This window comes from Manduca sexta, chromosome 27 (genome assembly GCF_014839805.1).
Source record: "Manduca sexta isolate Smith_Timp_Sample1 chromosome 27, JHU_Msex_v1.0, whole genome shotgun sequence".
Lineage (NCBI taxonomy): Eukaryota > Metazoa > Arthropoda > Insecta > Lepidoptera > Sphingidae > Manduca > Manduca sexta.
In genome coordinates this window covers 6,556,873-6,577,586 of record NC_051141.1, presented here as the reverse complement: position 1 = coordinate 6,577,586, position 20,714 = coordinate 6,556,873, and the positions used below count along the sequence as shown (strand labels likewise).

At 32.7% G+C, this 20,714-nt stretch overlaps 1 protein-coding gene across 1 annotated transcript; it reads left to right on the top strand.

The window, feature by feature from the left end:
• The first annotated feature begins 20 nt into the window (after positions 1–20).
• Positions 21–10,903, top strand: LOC115446093 (JNK-interacting protein 1). The gene is made up of 8 exons (XM_037444180.1): positions 21–142; positions 319–551; positions 1,940–2,194; positions 2,304–2,504; positions 2,866–2,983; positions 4,117–4,279; positions 6,651–6,832; positions 7,061–10,903. The coding sequence occupies exons 1-8, from the start codon at positions 21–23 to the stop codon at positions 7,131–7,133; spliced, it is 1,347 nt and encodes a 448-aa protein (XP_037300077.1). The 3' UTR covers positions 7,134–10,903.
• The last annotated feature ends 9,811 nt before the right edge of the window (positions 10,904–20,714 follow it).

Sequence of the window (20,714 nt, the reverse complement as noted above, 5' to 3'; positions counted from 1 at the left end):
GTTGCGGGGCTCAGTCGCGCATGCGGCATTCTTCCAATTCAACAATCAGGTGTACCGACATGGCTGATAGCGAGTTTGAGGAATTTCGCCGTGTATTCGACAGATTACCGCAACATATAAAAGCCCCGACACCATTTTATTCGTAAGTACAACTTTCACTTTCCATAACATCCCTCGTCACACACCCGTTCTCATAAAATGATACATATGGCAAGTGGTGCTAATTTGTCACGTGAGCGGCGAGATTTCGTAGGCGTAATATTATTGAACGTTTGGGTTTCGGTAACACAACAGGTTTATACCCATGTCGTTTTTCAGGTTAGTGCCAAATGTCGGATTAGAAGATGATTCACCATCGTCTAAGAGCGAAGGGTCGCCCGAGGAGGATAGAGAATGCGGGGATGCGGAGGTGCCGGCGGCTGCGGAATCTGTTGACTCACCTCCTCCGCAAACGGACTCTACAGATCCCCAAAGAAGCCCTCACCACCAAACCTTCACAAATGGCGAGAGAAGACGGAGAAAACTTCCCGAAATACCAAAAAACAAAAAATGTAAGTGAATATTTCATTTGATGAGTAATGATGTTTATTTTTATTGGTACAGTACCAAAGGTCAGACGATATAAATTGATGCTGGCGTTTGTTTGTAATGTTTGCAACTGCGCTCGTGCGAACGAGTACCATAATATGATTTAGCATGATTTATAATTGTTTGTTCTGAGCTTTAGCGATTTGTCAATACAATTTACACAATACCAAATCAAATACCTATGCCTTTTTTGTTTAATATAATATTATTTATTACGTCAACTTTAAAACCAAATTTGGAACACCTTAAAAATATTGGGTAATTTCTTTCAATATATATTTCTATAACTCATAAAAATCAAAGCAAAGATAAAATATGATTCTAATAGTTAATAAAAAAAAATCCAACAACTTTAACTACTTAGTTGAATAAAAAATCTCAATAAGACAAACTCGTTATGGCTAATTAAAATAACTAGGAGAAAAATCATAGCAAGTAGATAACAAAAAAGAGCCTTTCAATATTGAAAGAAAAAGCCTGGTCTTTATACATCCAAAAATATAATAAATTCAATTATTATGAAAGCCCTTCACAAAATATAAATTAAGGAAGTTTTGCTAAGAACGAACAAGTTAAAGGAATAACTGATATTCGTTGGGGGAAATAAACTACGACCAGTTATTTTCCACTATGTTTTCATCATTCCCAAGTATGATGCATATATAAAATTAATAAACACATGACCCAAAATGCTACTGTAGGGCTTCCTAAACTCCCTGGAAGCCATAAAATATCTTGTACAAAAAGTTTTGTTGGTACTTGTTTTCATTAGTTACTCATTACGACGTATCCAATACATTAATACTATTTTTTCAATTTCTTTGTTAATATTTTTTCGAATAGAATGTCATAGATTGTGATTTAAAATTTTCATTTTCATTTATCAGGCATTTTAATTTAATATAAATATTATAATTTTTTATTTAAAATTTTAACCACACCTATAGTTGATTATTCAAGAATTCATGATCCGAAATATTTGGATATATAAAAATACCCTGGATTATAGAACGGAAGTAAAATTGTAACTTGGTAACGGACAAAAGTTCATTAATAACGACATTGTTATTTCGCTTTTACAATTGACGCATCATTCAATTCACGCGCAATGCAATTTTAAATGAGCATTCATGAACTGATTTTGAAAATTATACTTGCTTTTAATATTATAACATTCGAAGGCCCTATTTTACTTAAAATTTTATGACATTTAAAAAAAAGCATTTCACTATATCTAGCATGTTTAAATAAAATTAAATGGTTTGTCATTTAAGATGGCAGTGGTCTTGTCTATAATATAAAAAGTTTATCAATTGAGATAGAGACATCCTAAACTGTAATGTTTTTGCAGCTACAGTATTAGCCGGCGGTCAGCCAACATCATTGGCGGATGAGTTGGGTTCATTGACCGGTCTACTTGTAAGGCCAGGATGCCACGGCCGGCCATTGTTAGTGCTCAAATGCGGATACCTACTCGACGAAGACTCGAGTCCGGACTCGGAGAGACTACAGAGCCTGGGTGACGTAGATAGTGGGCACAGCACAGCACATTCCCCTATCGACACTGGCCCTAAGAGTTTATCCCCGACGCCGTTACAACAAAATGGTCAGTTCTTTGGACTTTAAACTTTATTGTAATATAGATAAATCTAAAAAGTGCATAAATTTTTTATTCACCAAAGACCCACACTAGTATAATGTATCGGCATTTCCAGTATCCCCGTCATCAAGCTGCAGTATCAGTGGGATCAATTTCGCTGGTAACATGACCACGGTACCCCACAGCCAGCTGGAGATGCTGGAAGCGACTCACAGAGGGCTGCACAAGTTCAACCCGAGACATCACGACGAGATCGAGGTGGAGATAGGAGATCCGATATACGTGCAGAAGGAAGCTGATGACTTGTGGTGTGAAGGTTCGGGTTTTCTTTCTCATTGTCCTAGAATCAGAATCAGAGACAATTTGATCAGGATATTTTTTATTTAATTGGATAATCTTAATTGCAACCAAAGTGGTTCGTTATTTTTTGTGAGTGATCCTTCCCTTTTTTATATGATATACATTTTAATGATTGACTTTGAGAATTAACAAAACATTAACTGTGTTATTATTTTAAGAAGCTTATGACTATGATTATTCTAATAAGTCGGTGAATGTCCTGTAAAGGTGACTATGTGCAATGAATTTATAAGATATCTATCGCAAGCTCTTTCACCAAAGCATTCAAAAGTCTTAAAACGGTAGCATAGATTTGTTTTAATTTAATATTATTGCAGGCGTTAATTTAAGAACCGGTCAACAAGGCATATTCCCTTCAGCGTACGCAGTGGATATGGATTATAACGATTTTGATCCCGCTAATGCAAAAGTTAAACGGGAGCGATATTTATTAGGGTAAGTAAATTTGTTTTGTCACATAACAAACGATTTTGGAGCGAAAGGTTAATACTTTTATTTCGCTGTTGGACGAAGCGTAATGGTCTCTTCATTTTTAATAATTTCTGCAAGGGTTGTGGAATTTTTTGACTGTGAACGGCAATTAAAAGGTCTATTTGCTAAGCTGGATGATAGCCTAGTACTTTCTTTAAAAAACACTGATAAGGAACATATTATTTATTTTTATTTATTCTGTATTATGTCAAAAAATAAATCTACATATATAAAAGAAATATGTGTTAGTTACACTATTTATAACTCAATGACGGATAAACCGATTTGGCTGAAAATTGGTGGAGAGGTAGCTTAGAACCAGGAGACGGACATAGGATTTTTATCCCGCTCCCACGGGAACGGGACGTGACATAAGACGTGGTATAAGAAAGCAAAATTTGGTATGGAGATAGTATAAGAAAGTTATAGGCTACTATCCCGAAAAAATATATAGTGCGACTTTATCCCAGAAAACTCCTACACGCGGGCGAAGCCACGAGCAAAAGTTAGTAGTATATAAACGTCAACGCCGTTCTTTGCGGGCACTCACTACACTTTTCTCTTTCATTCCATTCCCTACTTCAACCGCTCCCTTATCTTCTCAATTCCGGTAACTAACTAAAGTTCGACTGCTTTTGCTTAACAAACTAATCGTCTTCTATTATTTTAGATAAATGTATTCAATATATTAACATTTGCGTTTATATATTAATATTGTATTTGTTTTTTATGTTTATGGAGTATGTTCGTGTAGTTAAAATTCTTATATTTACGATAAGTATATTTTTTTCTTTCCCTATTTTATCATATTATTATTATTTATTACACCTACCTATATTTTTTCATCTCTGCGTCACCTAAAGTTGACGGATATAGAAGGCATGCGGCATTAAGTCCGCCTTGATACATTTATCTAGAAAAAATGTATAAATAAATAAATACAATAGTCTAGCAAATAATACTTACAGTGACGAATTATATAATCTACCGATGGGATAGTGCGCATGTTTTTTTTCCTAGTGTCACATTGGTGCCCACCGATCTGATCATGCACAGTGTGTGACCAACTATTAAATCTATTCACGACTTGGTTGCAGATACATGGGGTCGGTAGAGACGTTAGCTCACAAAGGAACGGGTGTGGTGTGTCAAGCAGTCAAGAAGATTGTTGGTGAAAATGCGGCTGAGCCCACGATGCAACCATGTATACTAGAAGTGTCAGACCAGGGTCTTCGTATGGTAGATCGGTCGAAGCCTGACGTAAGTTGATGAAAAATAAACTCTAAATTCTTGACGACTAAATCTATTTCCCCTTGCGCCTATTCCATATAGATATGTGATCGACGTAAACATTTCACGGGCGTTGCCTTTGTTTTTCGACCGGCCGTCTAACGTCAATGACTAAGGTCAAAATCCTAACGTCAAATAAAATTTATGGTATATGAAAACAATGAGTAATTTCTTAAAGTGGTAAACAACGGTTAGCGTGTGTGTATATCCAGTAAAACAAAAATTCCGAGATTTTTCTTTGGATGATATTATATATGGAACGGTGCAATGTAGGCACTTTATAAAGCAGATAACTTGTGAATAGATCACTTTAATGAATACTATCAGAGAATTTCGAATACGACATATTATGAGTACTTATAAAACTTTACATATTCTAAGCAAGTAACATGGTAAAATTCATGTCACTTTCACAAGAAATATTACTTAGGTAGAAGCTTTATTAGAGGTATTAATAATACAGCTTGCATGAAATAATGTGCAAAAATCATCTCGAACAATTTATAACTTTCCCTTAATTTATACCTCAAACCTTGATATTCCATCGTAAAACAAGCAACGCTAATTATAAGCATGTCAGAAACTTTAGCCAAAACAGCCTGGTCTTCTAATAACGTACAGCTGTAACAAACAGTCAAACAATCAATCAAACGTTTTATGTTCACGTCATAAAGCAGATGCCCGGATGATGGTTAACGCCGAAGCGAGCGATTTGTTTACAAAATCAATATTCTTGAAATATTCTAGTTTCTTACCGCCTCATGTTTTATAAATTGCCTAGTCTATGAGATATGTATTAATGTTAGCTATTGATGTACTCGTAGAATCATTTGAGAGAAAATAAACTATGTATCTTATAGTTATGCAAAAAGTGATTATGAAGTTTTTGCGTATCGTAAATTTTTTGTAATATTCCTATCTTATTATATTAACAACTGCTGATTTTTATAAGGTGTTTTATATTACATAATTAGTTATCCAAAAACAGACGATGCGCGCATATTGAATTAACTATATTGATATACCAACTAACCAATAAGAAATCTTTAAAACCATACCAATCTATTTTAGAAGAATTATCTATCTCATAATTTGAATTTATAGATTATCTATTATTGATATGACTTAATTACGGAATATGTTTGGTGTACTTTTTAACCTAATTCCTGTTTAAATGCTGTTTTTCGGATATCATCGCGGGATTTTTGTGTTAAAATTTTCATATGGTTGGTCATAGGGACACGGAAGTGTTGGTTTTTCAAAGTTTAATTTACAATATCTGCGTATATTATACAATTATACAATATTGTTAAATATAGGTAAATAATTATAAGTCTTCGAAACGTCAAGAAAAAAGTATAATATAAAAAACCGCGGTAAAATCCGTAATGCAGTTTTATTTTAACGTCTTACATTCGCTTAAAATTAAGAACTCATTATATAATTAACGTGTTTAATCTAGGACGTGACCTGTTGACCAACATCAATTATGGCGTCTCTGTTTTAGCAATTAATAATGCAAACGGCACCTCAAACAACAAATGCAATTAGATCGATTTTTTAAACGTTTCTATTCGCGTGTAGAATTAATTTAATGTTACGTCTATTAAACACCCTCTTGATGATCCTGTACATATACCAGTACTAAAGTAACTCATAGCACTCGTACTAAGTATACTGCCTCAGTGGCTTAATTGTGCATGGTACAAGTACGACTACCGCGAAAAGTCCTGGGTTCAAATACTGGGTCGAGTCAAAATAATGGTGACTGGGTTTTTCCACCTTAAAAATAACTCAGTCGCAGCTCGGAGTCACGAAGTTGGTGGTGTGATACCCCCGTGCCTCGGAATACATGTAAAGCCGTTGGTCCTGCGCCTAATCGATCTCCGGTCATGTCGGATCGCCATCTCACCGGACTATAAGAGTGAAGAAATAGAGAGTGCACCGGTGTATTGCGCACACACTTATGCACTATAATATATCCTGCGTACCTAGGCTGATCTCCGTTGAGATTGGCCACCGTGGCCGAAATTCGGCCAGTAAGGATTCATTCATCCAGCTAAAGTAACTCAACCAGTTCTGGCAAGGCAATAGTTATTGTTTGCTGTTCAGTCAATACTGTCACCTTTTAGTTTTATCGTTAAGCTATAGAGACTAGTGAACAGAATTCTTCAATTTTTTTTTTAGATTTAGCGATGAAAAAAATTATATAGTGGATATTATCTTTTTAAAAAGATGCATATTGATCTTCGAATATTTTATTTTTGAATGTAATGTAATCTACAATGTAAACAAAAAGTTGAATGTCGACCTATATTAAGACAGTTTTAATATCCCGCAGAGAAATCGGAGTGGACCGTGCATTGATTACTTCTACTCATTGAAGAATGTATCATTCTGTGCGTTCCACCCGCGCGACCACCGGTACCTGGGCTTCATTACTAAGCACCCGACGCTGCAGAGATTCGCTTGCCACGTGTTTAGAGGCCAGGAATCGACGAGGCCTGTGGCCGAAGCCGTGGGGTATGACTGACTTATATCTTTTGATGTTATATTTTGATTTGATTTTTATACATGCCAGGCAGTGTGTGCACCTGATGATAAGTGGAGTCTTATTGACAGGCTAATCCCGGAACGCTTCCGTGGGTCACTATGGCTAAAACTTGTTTTGTAAATTATCAGAGCGATTTGTATCATTAGAATATATAAAATTGTATCTGTCATGTAATTTTGTGACATCCTTTCTTTCAGGAGAGCATTTCAAAGGTTCTATCAAAAATTCATCGAGACGGCTTACCCGATTGAGGACATATACATAGAATAAACAGGCAGAACTATTAAATTCGACGGCGGTGTCGGCTTTCTTTTAGTTATAGCCGCAGGCTGGTAACGGGCAATAAACAACAATTTTTATGAAAAGTTACTAGTGTAATCGACAACCATAATATTTTACTTTCCAATTCCATTATGTATCTGAATTTCCTATTCACAGCAATATATTAATGATTATTAGCTTTAAAGGTATTATAAAACTATATAATATACAAGTACGAAAGAGTATTTAAATTAAAAATTTGGCTCAGGACAAATATGTATCTAGATACAAGAAACTGTTAGTGATAAAGTTTTATAAGTCATGTTAAGGCAATGAAGTATCATCAATTCTCTTTGCTATGCTATTATCAACACATTTAGCAGTTCTTGAGCATGAGCACGATTATATAGAATTTAATTAATTACATTAATTAATGCTAAGCATATCCAAATCGGCTTAGGAAATGCAGTACGAAAGATATTGATTTCTATAGTAATACGTGCCAGTATCTTTCAATCTGGTATGTACAGTCAGCTACAAAAGTAGGTGAACAAATTAAAAAATTCAAGACGTTTCTGCACATTAACTGTAATCAAAATATTCGTTTTTCTTGATCTTAAATAAAGTAAAAATTATGTTAGTGAACAAAATAATATTGTTGATACAGACACAAAAGTGTAAAGGCTATTCAAAATATTGAATTTGTTCAGCTACTTTTGTGGCTGACTGTACATGTCTACTATGTTAGAGAAAGGAATTGATTTAATGTAACGTATGTAAATATAAATGTACGCCTGTGACACGAATCTCAAACTTACACCATCAGCCGCATTGTCGCAAACCGCCTTTCTAAATATTATGTATCTAATACAACTGTGTGTATAGTAACACCGAATAATTCAAAATTAGAGTGATACGTTTATAAAGAGCCTTGTAATGTTAGTACTTCAGATGTAGGGAACTCTTTAAATACATATAAAGTATCGGTGATCGGAATGGCTCAAGCGATTTTACTCCTGAGTCTTGTCGAGAGAAAAGTATTATAATTTTATGAATACTTATTATAATAATCACGAAAAATAATGTAAAAATATAATGTTGTTCTATAATTATTGCAAATCGAATACATTTTTTTAAAGATATTTGTTTTAGAAATTGGATTTTCAAATAATTATCAGAAATCGGATGAATAATCACATTTTGATTCATGGAACTAATAGTAACGTAGGATTAAAAACTATTAAAATAGCGTTACAAAAACAATCTTGGGCGATACAGAATTTATCTAGATGTATAAATATTCTGTCAAAAAAAATCTAAGTACTGTATACAATAACTATCATGTAAGTCTAAATACTAAACATGTTTCTTCTTAGTACCAGAAATAGTCAACAGAGTCAATTCGTTATTTGTGTTTCTCAAAACATGTTCTCATGGAGAAATTTTTTGGAGCTATAGTTCTAGAATCAGATAGAAAAAATAGAATAGTAAAAACTTACATTATATAAGTATAGTTATTGTTTCGCAGAGAAATATGAATTCATCTACACGATCAAACCTATAGAGACAGGAAACTATGTGACAAGTAATTCAATAATATGTCCTAAATGAAAATCATTTGTGTGACTTTTGGTGTCGAAAATATGATTTACAACGTTTTTTTTTTAGAAACAAAAGATTTTTGTAATATCTTGTTAAATACATTTATGGTTGTAAAAAACTTTAATACAGTGATAATGCTATCGTTAAATTTGCACCAATGATAATAATGAACAGAAATGTTTCCTTATACACTACTTTAAATAATTATTGTTTGTATGGTGTCTACTAAACTTCTATACAAAGCCATTAGGCTTCGCACAGATGCTATCGGCTTAGTGGCGAGAAATAAATAAATATGAAACAAACAGTTAAATACTACTACTTTAACAATTACATAATCTTGTAGCATGCGTCGGCAACCAGGTGATAGCCCCTGTTTGAGCTCGATGTGACGGCTGGGCGATTTAAAATGTTACATGTATTTTTTGGAACGCCACTGCGCAGTTTGATTGACTTTCTGTTATCCCCAGCGACATTCTTAGAAATTATTCCATAATATATCATTGTGATCACATTATGTAAAAGTTTGATTACTTTATATATTTGTATCATTAATTAAAAATCTTTAAACTTTAGTTTAATTATTTGTTTAATAATCATTAGATTTGAATATGAAATCTATGAACATTCCATTTTGGATGGATTTTAGTTTGTGGATACGACTTATGGGTTATTGGTTGTCTATCACTTTAAATATAAAACCAGTGTCGATATAAAAGTAAGGCAGGGTAATATGTCACGAATGTACCATGATTTCTTTATATCTAGGACAACCACACTAAAAAGACTATTACATGTAGAGATAACTCCAATCGATTATGATTTCATACAATCCAATCCCTTAGATGAGATTTGTACTACAACTCACAGGCATCACTAACAATACATGTTACTGATAAATTATATCACACTCTCTGAACCTTGAATATTTCGTGTGATATAGATGACTATACGATTCTCAAACTCTGTGATATGGACTCATTAAGTTTCAGGTGTAGGTATAATTTCTTTTCGATTTCAATTTAAACATCAAGTCATTAATTCGTGTAATCAAAATTACTATTACTCTCATTACGCCTGTTGGAGAAGATTATGCAATGACGCATTAAAAAAACATCGCGATACTAAAGCAATCTTAACCTGAAGATCATTTTCGTGGTTGTCATGAACTATATTTTTGTATAAAATTACAAATATAATATAGATTTTTTGTAATTTTACATCCTCTTCCGCTGTGATTTGGATGGGCTAGTCTCTGTTGAGACCAGCCGTGTAAGTATTATAATCGATGTGCTTAATCTATTGGTATCAGCTATGATAGTATAGTTGAATGTACAGACTTCAGCACCTCATACTTATACTTAGTTGAATGCTTCGGCAATATTTACTGTCATGTACTACATACCTACACCGTAATATTATTTGTATGTCGCTATTATGAATTGTAATTGTAAATATTTTGATGTAATAAATAATAAAATGGTCTGTTCACATCGCAAGTTTAGTTCGTGTCTTAGACGAAATTTCCGTATAACTATTTGCTTTGTTCGAAATTAACCTTTACTTTATCAAAAATATTTAATTCAAAACTAATGCTAATAAATACGGCAATATATCAACTAAACTTTTTATCAATATTGAATTCATCGATTACAGATTTGGATTTGGTACCTGTTAAAGCTGACGTGCCTGACAAATAGTTACATGTTTATAATCAAAATAATTCTGTGTAGAATAAAAGACGTTAAAAAAAAATTGACTCTTTTACCATTTTTTGTGACTGACGTGTACCTATAAAAAATCTTTTTATCATATATTTCAACTGTAGCAATATCAGAATCTCAAAAAAATGTGTGTTTCAATCACATATGACAAACAGCGATGACATTTGTCATAATATATAATAATATATTTTTTTAATTTATTGTGACAAATAACAAAGATATATTTATCGATATTTGCAATGTGAACACGGCCTATAATTGTAAATAGTATAGACGTTTTCGGCATAATCTGAATAAAGGTCGAGAAGCTATTATATCAACAAATCTTGCTATGAGCTGTGACACATATGAAAAAATATAGGTGAAAATTATTTATTTTTTCAATAAATGTCATAGCATATTCGACACAAATTGCGTAAGACATTAAACGATTATTATATTATTTGGGACTGAGTCGAGTGTTTTATTTTATCTACTCTTGCAAGAACTATGCAATAATTATAATTTATTAAATATTCAAATTAAAATACATTATTAACGTATATAATGTAATCCATAATCAATTTTAATAACATAAACGGCAACATAGCGGGTAAATGTAATACATGTAAAATGTATTACATTTACCCGCAGCTAAAGTTAAACAGAAATATATTTTATATGCAAAAATAATATGCCAACATTGAAACAAGACAAATAGTTTTAGCGGGTTATTTTTTTTAAAGCTTCTATATCATTGATGAATAACGCCATCTATATCACACAGAAGGCACTTCATGACATACAATTATGCCAACATTACCTAAATGGTGGTATTTTTAAATACTGCATTTTCAGAGTTTAGCATCTTACGAATGAACCTGGATGCCACTAACACGTGTCCCTAGAAATTTTCATTACAAGACAGCCCCGATTACATAGTGAAATAGGCTGTCATAATGCATACTTCTAAATTCACAGTACCAACAATATTTAAAAATACCGCCATTAACATAATAATGTTGGTATCCTTGGATACCAGATGTCATACTTTCCTTATTTGTGGTACGGATGGCGTTGATACAAACTTTGGTGTATATAAAGTTTTATAAAAAAGTTTTGAACGGCCTTGGAAAAGACGTTCGTTTTAGAGATAAATTATCCACTCGTATAACATTCCTATAATATGAAATATTATTCAATTGACAACATTTAATTTTTTCGACATACTCAAATATTTATATTTTATGAAATTAGATCTAAAATTAAGAGACACATATATTTTTTTCAAAACTCAGATATTTTCATTCTTTTTTCCACTTTGGTTTTTTTTATTCTAAAACAACCTAAGCACCAAATGACGTCATATATACGGCTCAAGACGTAATGACCTTTGTTTTTCAGTAAAAAAGTGAAGTGAAGTGAAAGTTTTTTTTTTATTTCTCTCTCATTCTTTGAAAATTACAGCTGTGACTGCTTTGAGATTGTGACGTACTTGTGGACGAACCTATTGTAATATTGACATTTGACATTGACAAATTATATTAGTTTTTTAAAACGATAGTAAGGTGGACCAATGAACTAGTTCACTCAACCATAATATTATGTACAACGTCATCAAACATTTTTCGGTTCTTAATATTTTTCTTCGAAATTAAGTAAGTACTAAAAAATATTATAAATACATAATCGAACTCAGAGTAGAAAAATTAAAATAATTTTTGTTTTAGGCACGTTTACATTTTGAAATATTGTCAATTACTAATGCACATCAATTGTGAGTTAAAGTAGTTTTAAAATTAAATACCTATTAATTATTGTGATTAAAGTCTTCACAATCCTAATGTTACATAGTTTTCTAATAAGAAATTTATTTATCTATAAATTTTCTATACATCTATACTATAATCAAATCATAGATTTTTTGATACTAAGAATATATAATAATTATCATTATAATAATATCAGCCCTGTATTATATACTTGCCCGCTGCTGAGCACGGGCCTCCTCTACTGCTGAGAGGGATTAGGCCTTAGTCCACCATGCTGGCCTAGTAGGGATTGGTAGACTTCATACACCTTTGATATTCCTATAGCTAACTTCTCAGATGTGCACGTTTCCTCACGATGTTTTCCTTCACCGTTAAAGCGAACGATAAATTCACAAAGAATACACACATGATTTTTGAAAAGTCAGAGGTGTGTGCCCTTGGGATTTGAACCTGCGGACATTCGTCTTGGCAGGCCGTTCCACACCCAACTAGGCTATCGCCGCTTTTTAAGCGTGGAATAGATATTGTAACGTAAGACAGCAATTTATGAGATATTGTTTGACTCGACAAACGTCACTTTCTCTGTTTACTAAAGATTCGATGATTACTAATAAAAACATTGTAACAAAAAATTAAACCGCCTTTTAAAAAGCACTAAATACCAAAAATTTGTTTAACATTACCTAGGTATATACTGGTTACCAATTTTGGAGTCGGTGCCTAATAAAAATTATAACACAAGCAAATACTTAAGTTACTTCATAAAATTTGCGAAAAACGATGTATGGGCCTATAAAATTTGAGGATTGCCCTCAATTTCTCCAGGATCCAATCATCAGATCCTGATTTGGTGACTATGGACCACGTTAAAAGTATCGCCTTTCGACCAAAAAGTATCGAAACAGCGGTCCACAATTGGCGGAGTAATCGCGTAACAAACACAAAAAAAGACCAATTGAGAACCTCCTCCTTTTTTTAAGACGGTTAAAAATATGAGGCTTTATTTTGACTTAAATATACAGCGACATTTAGATTAATAAGAAAACTTTCAGAAGTTATCTTCCGTAAAAGATTTTCTCCGTGTAAACAGCCGCGGCAATCTGTCTTGTGCAAATTGCGAATTCTGCAGACATTGTGGCGAGTTTTTTTTTTTTTTTTTATATATATATGAGGCACGAGAAATGGCGTAACTACACCTGGTGGTAAGTCAATAGATGTCCCAAAACATCCCAACTGACAAGAGAGAGCTATCTCCGACCGGTAGGCACAGTTCTATCGTCTTGCTTTATTGCTTCTTCACGCTCCGATTGACGGATACGTTTGTACAATATTATTAAAATATCATTGCTGGTGTAAACGTGTCTGGAAGTCCGTGCGCAATATAATGAGAAAACTTGCTAGACTAAACTTAGCTTAAGATACAGTGTTATGGGAAGTGTGTCGCGGGAATACACAAGAAATAGGTCTAAGTCCTCGCACACTTCGTGGGAACAGTTGATAAACAATAAACAGAAACTGGTGTTAAATATCTTAATTATGGTGTTTACTGTTTGTAAATTGCAGTGGTAGAGTCAGAATAAAAACATTAATGTTTCGTGTACAACACAATTATTCGCTTATTTCGTTCATTAATGCCATATTATTTTTTGGGTTCATCTCAACGACGACTAGTATATAACTTGTATATAACTACGACTCTATCTCAAATCATAAGTAATAGCGTGTTACGTTTCTTATGATAGGTAAGATTATTAGAAGCCTTAACTAAATCCAACTAAACAAGTCCGTTTAATCTCTTACTTATTTTTAGAGCGGTTTACGTATTCTGGTTCTTTTGGAAATATGAGTTTATAGGCTGGTGATAAAAATTATCACTTAATATCATTGTAACGTTCTTTAACCTTCAGCAAAACGAATTTTGATTTTTCTTTCACTAATAGAAAGCTACATTTTTCCTGCCTACTTTTTATCTCGGGAAAATATACAGCGCTAAAAATATAAACGTTTTCACGCGGGCTGAGCCGCGAGCAAAAGTTACTTAACTATAGAATAAAAAATAAAATAACAAAAAATATCGCGGATTTTACAAATCAACAAAATATTAGTTCTATGTCGATTATAGGATTAAAAACTTACGAGAAAATGAAGTAGTTATTAGTATATTTAAATATTGCGTAGTTAGAAATAATTGAGTCGGTAACTTTGCTTTTATCACCTATAAGTTTGTCTTTATCACAACCGGAATCCAGTTTGTGGCTTTATTCTTTATTAAAAAAAAACTACACACGTGTAAAAACGTTCCCTTTTCAAAAAACGAATCCATTCAAATACCTCACAAAACGACAGTGGAATTCGTTTCTGAAAAGGACATATTTCCTTTTAACATTTTTGCGCGAGTGGAACGATCAAAAAGCCAGCCTATGCTATTTTGCTGATGAAGTTTGCGGTGTTTGCCTTTTAGATACGCGTACGTAGTTCGCCGATAGTTTCGATTCCGGCACGTTGAACGGCGAAATCAAAACTCTACCTTAAAACTGGGTCAAATTTTTAGATCAGTGCGATAAAATTTTATTTCTCACTGCACATTTTTTTTCCCGTTTGATTTTTAAAATCGGGAGCTGACGCGAATAAGCCGAAATATCGAATTTTGCTTTTAGAGGTGCGATGTTTAAATGAACGGTAAATATGACGATTGAAATTGATTTTCATTTTACTTTACAGGTTTAAAATTCATTTAAACTTTGTTACTGCGTTCCAATGTGATTCGTTTAAAAGCTTCAAAAGAATATTTAAAATTGATATAAAAAAAAAACATAAATATTACAATTTTATATTCCTGACAGCCTTTAAATTGCATTGAATATCCAAGCTGATAAGTGAGAGGACGCAGTTTCTATTCACACAGAGAAAAAAATGTTTACCGATAAAAAAAAAATGTTTCTCGTTAGTTACAAGGTATGGACGAAAACGCATCGTTCTAGAACAAAACATGATCTAACTACTTCCATAATATTTACTACTTTATTTAATATTATGTTTTTATGGTGAATTATTTCTTAGTTCCAAATGATAAATATTTACTAAAAGCCAATTCAAGATAAAACTCTACGGCAATCGAAACTCTACGTTTATTTATTTTAAAGTTGCAGTATTAAATCGATTTCATTTAGCTTGTCCTTAGTACTATAAAGTGAGCTACACAATGTTCCAGCTCTCAGAGTCGGCCTTGAACTACTTCCTTTCACTTTTATTCTACAATCGCCTGGAGCATGCCCCTACCTGCCGGGTCACTCAGAAAGCCATCTGAGAAATAAGTAGTGCTTTGAAACTAAATAACTTACGAGCTTAAGAATCGATAGTATTATAACAGCGGGAAATTGCGACAAAGTGGATTCATTTGATCGGTCTTGTTATGTTATTTTAATTATTATCTCCATGTAGTTAAATATTAGAATCATTAAAATGTTTTGTCTAAAATAATTAACTAGCGATACGTGAATAAAACTCATAAGTAATACATAGGGTAAACTCTCACCTCTATCCACAGAGAAGGGAAGGATTAAACAGACGACGATAGCCAGTGAAAGGCTGGTAGGTTAGCTAGGCTAGGGCTCATGTCCTCGCCAGTGAGGATCGCGACGCGTTACCCTTCTATTACCCCTACTTGCCAGCCCGAGCTGGTTACTTCGGTTTGTACCTTGTCTTTTGTATAAACTTTATCCCTAATTTAAAATGTCCATAGTTATATAAGTAATTTTAATAGTTGTTTAGAAATAATAATTATTCTTATTCTTTGTTCTGACGTATCATAAGTGCAACTTTGTTCGCCTACGTGATAAATAAAGTATTTTATTTTATTTTTTATTTTAGACGCAACTAATGCATTCACATACGCCAAGCTTATATACATGTAACTCCCTTAACGTGATAGAGCAGTGCTGCCTATCCTCTTGTCTGGCTCAAATACTAAAGCCCGGGCAACACAGGTGTCATGTTTAAATCACGACATTCAAAGCTTACGTTGTTCGATCTGAAAATCGAATCCAGAAACCCCTGTTCCCTATAGTCATAGTAATAATAAAGTTGTACTACATAGTTTAACCTTGGTATCCTCGATTTTCTTCGAGCGTAATTATGCTGTGAACTGTGAACTCTAGTGTTTAGAATTCGATTCCCAGGGCGGGCAACTAAAAGCGTAACATTTTGGGTTTATAAATCAGGTAATCATATTTTATAATTGGAATATACACCCGATGGGATCATGAGTTTACATTTTATCGAATCAGAAAAATAATACGTTCTAAAATGCAACGGCACACTTACGCTTTTCCTTATCGCTAAACTGTTAACAGCTTGTTCAAATGTATACATTTAACACAAAGTGAAACTTAGACAGCAATCAAAATGTTTACGCCTATCTATAACGGTCGTATGAATACGGAATATATCCGCAGAACCGTGCGGATTCTATGAATGTCGCTTCTAGTAAATTCCGTTGAATTTCCAAGAATTTGAGGGTAGATGATTTTACTCGAGGAGTATTTCGTGTTGAAATTTTTCTGTATTTATAAATATTTGCCAAACTGGAACACCTGGTATACAACAGTAACAAAATCATCTTCGAAACCAATAAAAACTTCAATTATAAGTACAGATGCGCACTTGCAAAATTTCGTCTCTTACGAAAGAAAGGGATGAATTCCGAATATCGTACTTATATACATTATATTAAGTACTATATATCATCATCATCATGTACATATATAAAGAAGTCTGCCATTATACCATTGCATTTTATGACCGTGGCAGGTTAAAAATAATATATGTGATTTTTTTTATTGAAAAGTATAGTACTAATTTCATTAGACAGTCGCGGTACCGTCTAGTATAATCACAGACTTTTTAATACAATTAATTAATTTTATTTAATTCGTAAAATAAATAATTTTTCCTTTTCTTCTAATACACTCTTAGCCAAGGTTAAAATATGAATCAGTGTAGTGAACAGACTCTTTAAAACGAAACTATTATGAAAATATGCGGTGAATAATTACACATTAATTCAATGTTTTCGTTTCGTTGACATGATAATTCGAGTGTATTAAATTGTAAAATATTATTTATAAGCATATTTCAAAAATTTCAAAGATTTTTGTTGAATTATGACAAATTTACAAAGTTTACAATGTTTAAATCGCTCTCCTGTAAAGTTGTGTTTTTGCACTTGTACTAGTATACGTAGGACCCGTAAATATTTTATAACTATTATGAAAACAAATATGAAAATTCATTGTATTGAATGAATAAATGCGGTAATAATTCCGTCTGTCAGAAAGTTGACGTAGAACCGCATTCATTATCTCGAAATATCAGATATTGTTTTACAATTCCTGGACATTTTACTGACAACGATGTATGCATACAAAAGTGCTTGTACACCTTTTGGTGAAATAGTTTTGTTTTTATTTAAGCACACTTAAGTGACGAGAAACCTTGTAATGTAAACCGTGGTAGCCGAAGTTATTCTTCTACCCTCAACCCATCAACAAGGTTATTTGTTTAAGCTGCTTGAAGTTATTAAAAATAATATTATATGCGTTTCATCTTTCGGCCCAAGGTCACTTATTGTTATTAATTTTAGTAGCACTACTGGCACACGTTTGTCTTTCAAAGTGAAAGAGAATTTCTGTTTAAATGACGGAGTTGTCGCTTTCTATATTGCATTGTTTAACTTTAACTGAGTAAACGGGAACTTGCTGTTTGTAAATTCACCTTGGCAATGAATTTTTGCAGGAATAATTTTATATTCCGCTTCGCCTTTATTCACTTGAAAGATTCTTGCAAAGCTTTCTCGGCGTTTTAAGCTTAGCCGATGCGAATGTAAAGACGGGCCTCGGCATTTCTATTTCAAGCAATTTACTTTTTACCTATTTATTTATGCAATATAGATTATAGTTTCAGTGTAGCTGCACAAGTTATGTTTTTATTTTGATTCACATTCATAAATGTGTGATGTGTATGTTGCTTAGAAACTTAACATACTTATTGGTTCATAAAAAATCGATTATAATATTTGATATTATTACTTAATAATAAGGAAATCACTGATAAACAGTGGAAATCATAATATAAAAATAAGAAACAGATAATCACTTCTTCTTTATTGTATTAAACGTAACAAATGAATTACAGGATCAGCATTTCATTACGAAAGCAACACTTCACAACGCTTACGTAAAACAAGTCGCTCGTGAAACTTGCATGCAATTCTTTTTCGTACGATGTGAGAATTTGGCTTTTGTCATACACAGCTAATTTTGTTTTATTCCGATGGAAAAGCCGTTTAATTCTGGATACCTTAACTTACCAATTTATAACTGTTTCCATTGTTTATTGATGTCTATGTTTATTATTATCATCAGCTCCAAAATGGCCGCCGGACTATTATAAAAACAGTTAAAGTAACCTGAATCTGCGACTCATTGCGGCCTAAAAGCTCATCTGTCCATATTGTAAGACTAACCGCTATTTTCAATAAACGATTGCTATAGCCTTTTACCTCAAAAATTAAAAAATCAGAACAAAGGTTTTTCACAAATGAATTATTTTGATTGGTTCATTCTCGAAATCGGATTGGAGTTTAAGATTGGGATATATTTGTTTATTCAAAACGACTGTTAGACGACTAGATTAATAATAGTAATTTTATAGTCTAGTTGTACATTACCTTACATTACATAGTATCACGCCTTTATCCCATCATGCGTAGCCATGCCATGTTATCTCTAGTTGTAATTGAAATTAATGTATTATTTTTCGATTTTCTTCTGTAATACATTTGTTATTAAATAAACAAAAAACTAAAAGCACGTTATAAGACAGATTAAACAAGTTCGTCGTATAATAGCAACGCTAAGAGACAAACTATCCGCTTTAAAGGCAAGGCGAAATTTAATAACCGATAGACATCATGCTAGGAGGGAAACCGGCACTAAGAAGATTACTAGGAGCCTTTCTAAGCGTTTTATAATCGATTCTGCTGCTGGCTCGTGCATTTTTGCACCCTAGATTAGTCAACATGATTGCGTTAAACCTAATAATTTGTGATAACTACCCCACATTATGATACTAATGAAATGTTCAGTATCTTCATGTCAAGAAATATCTTGGACTTTAATTGTTTTAGTTGTAAATCATTAAATACAGTTAATTAGTCATCAATCGATCTTCATCACCAATTACTCTTTTAACTCTAATTATAATTACAAGGATGCAAGACTTTGTTCAATAATTATACCGAAATTTTATTTATTTATCTTCTTATTTTTTTCTGCTTAACTGCTTCTTTATACATGTTACTGATTAACTCAGAAGATGCTTTTCGATATAAACCTAGAAATATATTTATCCATCGGCAGACAATAACAAAGTTTTAGCGACTATTCAAGGAAATTCACTTGCCTTTTTCCAAATTAAAATAAAGATTTTAACGCATGTGTAGACAGATAAAATAATATTTCGTTGTCATTCTGTAATTAAGTCTAGTTATTTTGATATCAATAATAAAAAGAAAAATAAAGTTACATAACCTTAACCTAGAAGACTTTTAAAAACATTAATTTCTTTTATTTACTCCTCCATGCTCAGTAGCAGAATTGCTTGCACAACTAAGAGTAAATGAAAAAACTGAGTGCAAGATACGAATAACATTAAAACTTTGTAACTGTCGCCGGTAGTATTGCCGGCAATTTTGACGTTAGGAATTCATATTTTTTTAAAAGAGGAAGGCTGAAAATCGGTTGCATTTTATGCATAAAAGAGATGATAAAACTGACACCTTAAAATTATTCAACTGTTATTGGTAAAATGATAAATGGCGTTTTACTTTGAGCTGTTGATTCTGAAAAGATTTTTATTCGAAAATAACACTCAAATAAAAATGATTTTATAAATACCACTAGTTAACAAGCTTTATATCTGTATGAAGTATTGCTGACGATTATTGATGAATTTATATTTTGGTCGAGTCAATTTGGTGTCTCTTGACTTATAGTAGTTCTAGTTCTTGAAATTTTTAGCATAAAATACTTATGCGAATTTGATTGCTATTGGTCTTTGCACAAATTGGAATAAAATGTATTTAATTGTACATGCGGCCTCGGAAATTCGATTGCAGCCAATTATTTGAGGGTCATTACTGACAAATAATTATACCTGTAATTATACGAATAATGTACTAAATAATCGAAGTTAATTCAAAGTTAGGATAGTATTGCTTCTATCTCTGGGCAGTAGAGTCGCTAAACATCAGAGGAGTGACTTGCTCGTCTCAACAGAAAAAAAAAATTATATACTCGTACAAAGCAAAACACCATTAACACATTGAGCATGAAGCCCCGTGTGACTTAATCAATGTATGCTATTCGTTAGCAAATTGGACTATTCGTACTTCAAATTACTGCGCCTGTTGACAAACGCTCGCTAGTTTTAAATGGAGTAGATTTTGGAAAATA